Source organism: Sus scrofa, chromosome 9 (assembly GCF_000003025.6).
Source record: "Sus scrofa isolate TJ Tabasco breed Duroc chromosome 9, Sscrofa11.1, whole genome shotgun sequence".
NCBI lineage: Eukaryota > Metazoa > Chordata > Mammalia > Artiodactyla > Suidae > Sus > Sus scrofa.
Window position 1 is genome coordinate 5,858,564 of NC_010451.4, and position 10,404 is coordinate 5,868,967.

General features: G+C 45.7%; 1 protein-coding gene across 1 annotated transcript; it reads right to left on the reverse strand.

The window, feature by feature from the left end:
* On the reverse strand, positions 7,285 to 10,404 carry LOC100521672 (olfactory receptor 52B4-like). Its single transcript, XM_021062421.1, has one exon. It carries the CDS (start codon positions 10,273 to 10,275, stop codon positions 9,331 to 9,333), a length of 945 nt encoding a protein of 314 aa, XP_020918080.1. The 5' UTR covers positions 10,276 to 10,404; the 3' UTR covers positions 7,285 to 9,330.

Genomic DNA, 10,404 nt, shown 5'->3' on the forward strand with positions numbered 1-10,404 from the left:
CCTAGAAATTGTCATGCTAAGTGAAGTCAGCCATAAAATGAGACAACAACATCGAATGCTTTCACTGACATGGAATCTGAAAAAAGGACATGCTGAACTTCTTTGCAGAACAGATACTGACTCACAGACATTGAAAAACTTATGGTCTCTGGAGGAGACAGTTTGGGGGGTGTGGGGATGAACTTGGGCTGTGGGACGGAAATCCTGTGAAACTGGATTGTGATGATCATTATGTAACTACAGATGTGATAAATTCATTTGAGTAATAAAAAAAAGAAATACAGATGTGTCAGACATATGCATTCTGCTGTGCAGGTGCCCAGTTCCAGGTCCACAGTGGGCAAACCTCACCTTGGGGGTTATATTTATATTCATGACTTTTAGCAACTTGTGTCCAAGCACTATTGTTTCATCTTCAGCAACACTGTCAACATTCCACTTGCCTCTATGTCTTAATGGGAACCATGACTGTCACTCAAAAAACAAAACAAAACAAAATAGTGCATTTCCAATAGTATATTTAAATCTTCATTTCCAGATGCTCAAAATCTGATAAAAAAAATTACCATTACAGCTTCCAAATGTCATTTCCCTCCACTTAGCAACCACTGGTGGTGTGGATACAATCTGCAAATTATTCTCCCACTCTATTTACCTAACACCTGATATAGATTCATCTTACCCACCCCATGGGTTGTTTTTTTTTTTTTATGCAGCACTCTGAGTCCTACAAAAATTTAGCAGCCATATTCATTTCAGCAGATACCACAGCCATATTCATTTCAGCAGATACCACACTGGACAGACATTGGAAGAATGAGGAGCATCATAACATAGGGGAAAAGGGCCAGCCAGTTATGAAGATCAGCAATTCCCATCCAGAGATGGGACTCTCCACAAGGAAAACTCTGAAGCACCTGTGGAATGTAGTGGCAGTTCACCATCCCAGGGGAACAATGCGGGTAACATCCACACCTCCACAAAAACCATCGCAGAGTGCTCACCTTCACCTCCAATCTGCCCCAGATATTCCATGCAAGAAAGCCCCAGGGGCTGCCAAGGCATCTGGAGAAACAAGGGCTGGCACTGCCCCTCAGCTTTCCTTCGACTCAGCGACAGTGCTCGCTCTAACCCACTCTGGCAACCACAAGATTTACCCACATGACACACACACGGTTCCGTGTTTCAACCACTTCCTCAACAGTGGGGGTCTGACTCCACCACAGTCATCAACTTCTACAACAATTCCACTAGATCTAAATCCAAATCAGGAAATCCAGCAAGCTTGAAGCTCTAAATTTCCAATCTTGTGTCCATTTGTGAACTCGAAGGACTCTTAGACAAACCATGTCCCACATTTTATTTAACCCAGTCCAATTCCCTCAGAATTTTTACACACACATTATGTTTTGTAATTCATCCCTCTAATGACCCCAAGGTAACACCCACATACAGCATTTCACGACTCTCCGTGTCAATCCCTTGTCCTTACCCACACAGACACAGCTCAGCTAACAACATCTCCTAAATGACCTCCATTGATTTTCTGGTTAAAATTACAAACCAGACCAATCATTTCTCACTGCAAAAGGTGCTTGATACACCCTAAACACCAATTTAGATTAGTGTTGCCATAAATTTGAAACCATCATCTCAATGGATCAACCCCTCACTCCCAAACTAATGCAACTACCCACCATTAGCTGAGAGGCTATCTTAAAAGGCATTCAAACTACTACCAAGAAAGAAAAGCCAACCACGCTACCACCAGCACTGCTACCCACAGATAGTGGACCTGGACACCTGCGATAAAGACAGGAAACTGACAGCCATCCGAAATTCTTCCCTCTCAAATCCACTTCAGCAAGTCCTGCCATTTCAACTCCAAGAGCTCTATAGGATCTGACCCTGGTGGGCTATGCCACAAAGGCCTCCAAGCCCTGATTCCCAGGTTCAAGACCGAAGAAAGAGCCCACAGTCAGTGACAGAGACGTCAATGGCTTCCTGGATCCTGGGGGCTTCCATGGCTGAAGCACGGTCCTGGGAAGAAACCCCACCACATCAGCAGACTAGGAGAAGAATTCGATCCCAGGCCTCCCTCCACGGGAGGGGGAGATTACCAGTTGGAGAGGAAATTGACATCAGGTTGGCTCACTGCTTACCAGACAAAACCAGGAGAGGGGCACGCCCCTCACAGCCCCACCTGCAAGAACAGGGGAGGGTTGGCTCTAAAGCTAGAAGAGCCATTAGCTGAAGCTGAGGGCAAGCAGGTGGTCAGGTCTCGCATGGGAGCGGTGAGTGAAGCAGGCAAACAGCAGGGAATGTACAGACAGCAAGAAACAGCCTTTTGAGCAGGTCTCACTCCACACACCTCCACACCAGCTGCCCAGAGCCACCACCTCACTCCCAGGACAGCTCCTCTCCTCTGGAACGACCCCACCAGCTGGGAGCCTCCAGGTGCACCTCGGCTCCATCCTGCCTACAAGCCACAAAGAAAGCTGACATCTACTTGGGGCAACAGCACCTAAACCAAGACCACCAGGCCAACCACCTCTGCTTGATTTGCTCCTGTGAGTCACACAGGCTCTGGTGCCTCTGTTGATCAGAACCAAGAAGGTTTCACTTTCCAGGAGGGAGGATCCACTCTCAGAGGACCACACGATGCAAAACAATGAAACTATTCCATCATATATGTTCGCTCTGTCGAGGGAGGAACGCACGAGGCAAAGTCGGTAAAGCCAGAGAAATTCAGTGAGGCATCTGAAGTAGATGGGCTGACCTCAAGATGGCACCAGCCCCTACTGTGAGGAGCCATTCTGCTGAGAAAGGGCTGGTGGTAGGAAAAACCTGGCGGCGGCAGCAGCAATGTTCGGGGAGGGGTGTGGCAAAGGAGTTCGGTCTCCTCTCCAGGTCTCATGTCCACACAACCTTTGCCACCACCCTGCCAACAGCACAGATTGATGTAAGCAGGCATGATAGTCAATCCTTGGTCAGCGGCTTTCCAGATGTCCTTGTCCCATGTGCTTCAACCTCAACAGTCACATCCACCATGCCCCTAGGAACCTGTGAAGAAGAAAATGATCCCTGGGAAGGAATGTTTTCCTCCAAGTAGCTCATGTGGCTTCAACTCTAAAAAACCAATGGGCTAAGTTTCCAATAGCCATCTCCCACCAGCAATGAGAAGACACTTTTTCTTTCCTTTGAGTTTTTTTAATTTTTATTATTACTATGAAATCAGAGTTCACTTACAATGTCTCCCCAAGGTCTGCTGTACAGCAACGTGACCCAATCACACACATTGCCCTGGGCTCTACAGTAGGATCCCATTGCCCATCCATTGCAAATATCACAGTCCACATCCCAGAAAAAAACCGCAAAGGCCCATCCATCACAGTCCATCCACTCTCCCACTTGGGAACCCAAAGTCTGCTCTTCTTGTACATGATCTGTTTCTGTTTCTTTTTTGTCTGTTTCTGATATTTTGATAGGATCATCTGTTCCATATTTTAGAGTCCACACATAAGGGACATCATACGGTATTTGTCTTCTTTCTGAATTACCTCACTTAGTATGAGTCTCTAGATCCAGCCATTTTGCTGCAAATTGCATTTCTTTGTCTTCCTTTTTTTTTTTTTTTGTCTTTTTTTTTGGTCTTTTTGCCATTTCTTGGGCCGCTCCCACGGCATATGAAGGTTCCCAGCCTAAGGGTTGAATCGGAGTTGTAGCCGCTGGCCTATGCCAGAGCCACAGCAACGCAGGATCCGAGCCACATCTGCAACCTGTACCGCAACTCATGGCAACACCAGATCTTTAACCCACTGAGCAAGGCCAGGGACCGAAACTGCAACCTCATGGTTCCTAGTCGGATTTATTAACCACTGAACCACAATGGGATCTCCGCATTCCTTTGTCTTCCTTAAGGCTGAGTACTATTCCACTGTATCTGTTACCACATCTTCTTAATCCATTCATGTGTTCATGGACACTGAGGTTGTTGCCATGTCCTGGCTATTGGGAATAGTGCTGCTATGAATACAGGGGTGCAGGGATCTGTTCTGATGAAAGTTTTGTCTGGATGTACGCCCAGCACTGGAATGGCTGCATCCTATGCTAGCTCTAGACTTACTTTCCTGAGGTACCACCATTCTGCTTTCCATGCTGGTTGTACCACTTTACATTCCCACCAACAGTGCAGGAGGGGCCCATTTTCGCCACACCCTCTCCAGCATTTGTTATTTGTTGACAGATGACATGTTTTCTTTAAGTAAGACAGTTTCATTTGTTTCATGGTATTTCATTTGCTGGGCCCTTTGGTCCAACATTTCATTCCTAGCTTTTCATCGTAACTGGAGCCCATTATATATGCTGGGTTTCCATTGAAGTTGCCATGAGACAAAGACATGCAATCTGAAACTAAACACATCTGTATGTTTGGGCATTCCATATGATCCTATCTCAATTAAAAAACAACAAACAGGGAGTTCCCGTCGTGGCAGTGGTTAACGAATCCGACTAGGAACCATGAGTGCGGGTTCGTCCTGCCTTGCTCAGTGGGTTAACGATCCGCGTTGCGTGAGCTGGGTGTAGGTTGCAGACGCGGCTCGGATCCCGCGTTGCTGTGGCTCTGGCGTAGGCCGGTGGCTACAGCTCGATTAACCCTAGCCTGGAACCTCCATATGCCGCGGAGCGGCCAAGAGATAGCAACAACAACAACAAAAACAAAAAAAAAAAAAAAAAAAAAAATTTTAAAAAATCTACAGTTAATATACCATGTCAAATGAGCAAAAGGAGATTCTTCTTAAATGATGGACTAGACAATGCTGCTGTTGGCTCTTCCAAATATCCCTCCACAAATCACAAGGCCAGGACTCCCTGTTAACTTGCTTGATTGCTTGCAGAACCATCTGAGCACTGAATCATTTCTCCAACTCAAGTCCCTACAACACTGGTCCCCAGATAGGGAGGGTTTATAGAACTACTTAAGTCCATGTTCCATTTCCCGTAAAGGTCCATGTCCTTCCTCAGGGGCTGGATATGAAAAAAAAAAAAAAAAAAAAAAAAAAAACCACCAATGGCTTTCCCAAGGGAGGGTTTTAAGACACGGCTCAACACAGACTACTCCAAAATTCCAGCCACAGATTCCTGACCCACAAGGAAGCCAGCCCATCAAAGACCCTCAGTAGAAGCAGACAGTGTGGAGAAAGCTCCAGCCAGTTTTCCACTTCACTGCCAGGAGCAGCTCGGCCAGGCACTCTTCCATGTTGTCCGCCTGCTGGAGGCATTGGCACAGCTCACAGATGACCAGTGATCCCAGCATGGTGTCACCAGGTCGTCCTGCATGTCCACGTTGATCACATGCACAGGCTGGCATGTCTCCTGTTCTCAGGCACACAAGTGTTCCACCATCCTGTCATAGCCATTCTCCTCACACATGAAGATGACATCAAAGGCATCTCTTCTCCATGTCCTCTCCTTCATACATAATGAGCCTGGACAGAGCTGGCAGGTCCTGCCTCTTGGCTTATCTTCAAGGCCAGCTCTGTCTCAGCCTCCACACCAGGACTACATATTTTTCAATTACTTTCTACTATGCATTTGCACAGTTGACTCAGCATCGGATACAGGCTTGAAAAGTATGAGCACATGCCTGGTGCTTCAAACTGGTTCAGGGAAGTACCACTGCATTGTAAATCAACTCTACCTCTATAAAACTTAAAGAAAGGAGAAAAAAATGGTTCCAGGAGAATATCTAAGTCTTTATTGAGTCAATCTCATCAGAGAATGTAATGCAATCATGAGAACACCGAAGGTGATTCAATCCTCTAAACCTCCACATCTCAACCACACTTGGCTCCCAATGGACTTTTGAAAGCTGGAGTTGGCCGGTGGTCTCACTGGTGAGTTTAGGCTGAGACTGAACAAATTTTACAATTAGCTCAGGAAGGACATCATCTGCCCAAACTACAAATATGCTACTGCATTGCAGGGAACTGTCCTTGAATTTGCCTGAAAATCTGTTTAAATTTTTGAACTTGCATCCAATTCAGTAATGCATACATTTTCAAGTAATGCTGCACTCTAATATACATTCAGATATTCCGTAAAAGTACCTGTGGAAGTTACAGGAAGACTCTACAAAAGTCATAAATGGTTCCAGGAGAATATCTAAGTCTTTATTGAGTCAATCTCATCAGAGAATGTAATGCAATCATGAGAACACCGAAGGTGATTCAATCCTCTAAACCTCCACATCTCAACCACACTTGCCTCCCCAAAAGTCATAAACCTGTTCACCACGACAAACATCACATGCGGACTCCATCCCTGCTGATCGGATGTGAGACTTCCAACACCACAGCACCTTATGCATTTCACATTTGCAAATAGAACCACAATCTTCTCAGGAAGATTGGGAAGAGACTATTCCAAGATGGAACCAGGACGCCATTGAGGGAGTGTGACTTAAACTTGTCTCGGACTGGATGGAACCTGACCTGTGGACCTGATGAAGTCATCCACAATATCTGCCAGATACTCAAAAGGTATATCGGACCCTTGCCCTAGAAGTAACTTGCATCAGCCCATGTACTGATCAGAACAAACCTTCACATATCTTCTGAGGCCTTAAGGACAAATATTTTTGGGCCCCCATCTGGGGCCCCACAGTTCTATCCAGGCAACTGGTAACCTCATGGCTTCTTGTATCTATAAGCTCCAGAATTTTTTTTTTTTGGTCCTTTTGCCTTTTCAAGGGCCGCTCCTGCTGCACATGGAGGATCCCAGGCTAGGGGTATAATTGGAGCTGTAGGCACCGGCCTACGCCAAAGCCACAGCAATGTGGGATCCAACCCACATCTGCAACATACACCATAACTCACAGCAATGCTGGATCCTTAACCCACTAAGCAAGGCCAGAGATCCAACCCACAATCTCATGGTTCCTAGTCGGACTCATTAGCCACATAGCCATGGCCAGAACTCCAGCTCCAGACTTTTTTACTTCCCCATAACAGTTGTTTGAAGCACCCTGAAATTGCATCTCCAGAATTGCAGTTAAGACAGCAAATAAATTCGTTGCTTATTTGCAGCCTCCTGCAGAGTTTTTGTCTTGACAAATATTCTTAAAGTCATGACTCTCAGGAACATTGAGGAGTTGAGGCAAGCTTCTACATACATCTACTTTACAGAGAGCCATTTCTGAGCATTTGCACACAAAAATGGAAAATATATAAAATTATATTCATTTTCATGTGTATCTTAATTTCAAGTGAATGTCATAGATGAGGAAACTACAAAGGGAATAACAAACAAAAAGGATAGATAAACATATGACTTCATAACAGTGCAGTGGGAAAAAAAATCTATGAAACAACAGACTATTTCTCATGCTTCTCTTGTGGAAGCTGATTGTTAATTGCAAACTTCCCTAAATCATTATACACTCTGAAACACTGCTTCTCCAAGTGAGATCCCCAAACCAGCATAAAGTAGTAAGTTGAGAAAAATGAAACTAGGGACACCAGACCAACTGACTCACAAACATTGGAGGATGGAGCCCAAATCTGTGTTATCAAAAGCCCTCCAGGTGATTTGCATGCCCACAAAAGCCTGACAACAACCACCTTATGAAAGGCAGATGTTTCTGAAAATACAAGGTCCCATCTTTATTTCTTAGGTATATCACTGCACATCACAAGTGGCTGGAGAGCTTTAAAAACTCATTCGATTCAGGGAAATATTATATCTGCATCTCATTTGATTCAGGAAAAAATTACATCTAGGTCTCTGATGGTGGGACTAGATATCAAGAGCTCCTCAAAGAAGCAGGTGGACTTAACATGCAACAAAAGTCAAGAATCTATCACCTTAAGGAGTGTCACTCAATTCACCTGTATTCACATAACCTGAGAATCTTCCTGACAGGCAATGTCTGATTCATTAAACCAAAGGGGATCCAAGACGGGACATTCCCAACAGGCTTCCAGAGGATGCCAAAGCAGCTACACTGACAACCACGCTTGCAACACTAAAGCCAGAGACGTTACACAAAACAGAGCCAACACCAGGACAGTTCAGGCTCAAGTTCAGTTTGATGTGCTTCCAGATTAAATCTCTCAAAGGAAAGGCCTTCCACTCCATAACCTCACCTGCCTGACAGGCCCTCAAGCCTCTGTTGCTGCTTTGCCCCATGCAACATAGGTCTCAGAGCAGACAGAGAAAGGAAGACCACTCCCAAAACACACAAATCATCAGGAAGGGCTCTTGCTTACAAATGGCCAGGTCTCCCCTCGTTTGGAGAAAAATGGAAAGAGTTCTCATCCTACCTGTCAGAAAGGCACATTAGGGATCACTGCATTCTTTGAAGGTACCAGGCTTTATCTAGCCTCAGTGTCTATTCACGGGCTGTGTTCACTCCCTTCAGAGTTCCCTGATTCAACCTTATCAACAAACACATTCTCAATGGTCTCTGCAGCTATCTGATTGCAGATGAAACTCACTTCCATCAAGAAACTCCAGGCTCCCTCCCAAACCCAAACATTTCCTAGGAAAATCTAAAGCACGCATGGAAGTGCATACATGCGAGTGAAATGCTGATTCTTATCTTCCTCATTAGACTAAAACATCTCGAGGGTGGGTACTGCAGGTGCTTTAGCTTGCAGTGTTACCTAGTGCCTAGCACAATGTCCAGGCCTTAGATTCATCCAATAAACATTTGTGAAATAATTGATTAAAAGTGAGATTTTGGAAGCCTAACGAATTCAAATCTCACATATGCTCTTTTTAACAAATACTTTGAATAAACGCTATAATAAAACTCACACATTGAAATTCCCTGCACTGGAAAGTGTGCCAGTGGGAACTGATCACCATATTGGCTTTAATGTTGGACACTCTGGTAACACTGCCAGCATCCAAAAGTTGAATCCAGTTCATTGCAGTCTGAGACCACGTACCAAAATCCTAACAGTCAACACCAGGATCATTCACTTTCTAAATCCTAAATCACATCCTGACATCTAGCTCTTAACACTCTCAAACAGTCACCTGAGAACATCAGGTTAAGTTCCTCGTCACTACAGTGGAATCCAGAGGACAGGAAAAATCCTCCTCCACACTCTTAGGGTCTATGGCTGAGCCTGCAAATTAAAACACCATGAGCCAGGGCAGGAAGACAGAAAGTCAATAAGATTTATTACCCTGGACCCTCGTCCGGAAACCAAACTCGCTGAGCTGTTTCTAGTAGTTAGTTTACAATGTGCATTGCAACGCGACATCTATCATCCACACCACAGAGGGCTGGATGCTCAGAAACCTGTGCCTCCTGCAAAGTCATTTCTGCTTCGGGAAAAATAGGTGAGCCACCTGCTCTCGAATTGCCTTGGTCTTGATCCCATAAATGACGGGATTCAGCATCGGGGGAACCAGCACGCAGACATTGGCCAACAAGATGTGGATATGAGCTGGGATGTGGCGTCCAAACCGCTGAGTCAGGGTGGTGAAGATGGCAGGCCCATAAAAGAGGATGATGATGCAGACATGGGAGCCACACGTGTTGAGAGCTTTGTGACGAGCATCTTGGGAAGGCATGTGGAAGACAGCACGGAGAATCAGCATGTAGGACACAAAAATTAACAGGACGTCTAAGACCACCGTTGACACTATGACAAAGAGTCCATACCAGATGTTCACTCGAATGTCATTACAGGCATATTTGGCCAAGCCGATGTGTTCACAATAGGTATGTGGAAGGACATTATTTCGGCAGAATGTCAGCCTTTTCAAAAGAAATACGATGGGGAAAATAGTACAATAACTTCTCAGAAAGATGGTAACACCGATCTTCCCAATCAGCGTGTGTGTCAGAATAGTGGTGTATCTCAGAGGGTAGCATATGGCAACGTAGCGGTCAAACGCCATCACCAGCAAGAGGCCTGACTCAGAGATGAAGATGCAGTGTATGATGAAGAACTGAGAGATGCAGCGATCCAGGGAGATCTCCCCAGCACGGAACCAGAAGATGGCCAGGGCCTGAGGGACTGTGCAGGTGGACAGCACGATGTCGGCCCCGGCCAGCATGCACAGGAACAGGAACATGGGTTCATGGAGGCTGCGCCTCGTGAGAATGAGGAAGATGAGCAGGCTGTTCCCAAGCAGGGCGGTGACGTAGGAAATGAAGAAGGGGATGGAAATCCACAGGTGCTGGTCCTCAAGGCCAGGGATGCCCAGCAAGTAGAAGACGGTGTGGCTGACCCCAGTGCGGTTAAAGGAAAGCATACCTGCGGGCACCACCAGAGACGTCACCTCATGGTCACCGGCTGAGATGAAAACACAGATTTTCTGGGGATGCTCTTTGTGAAGTCACCAGCAGCCTTTAGCCCATCTCACACTCTCCACCTTCCTTGA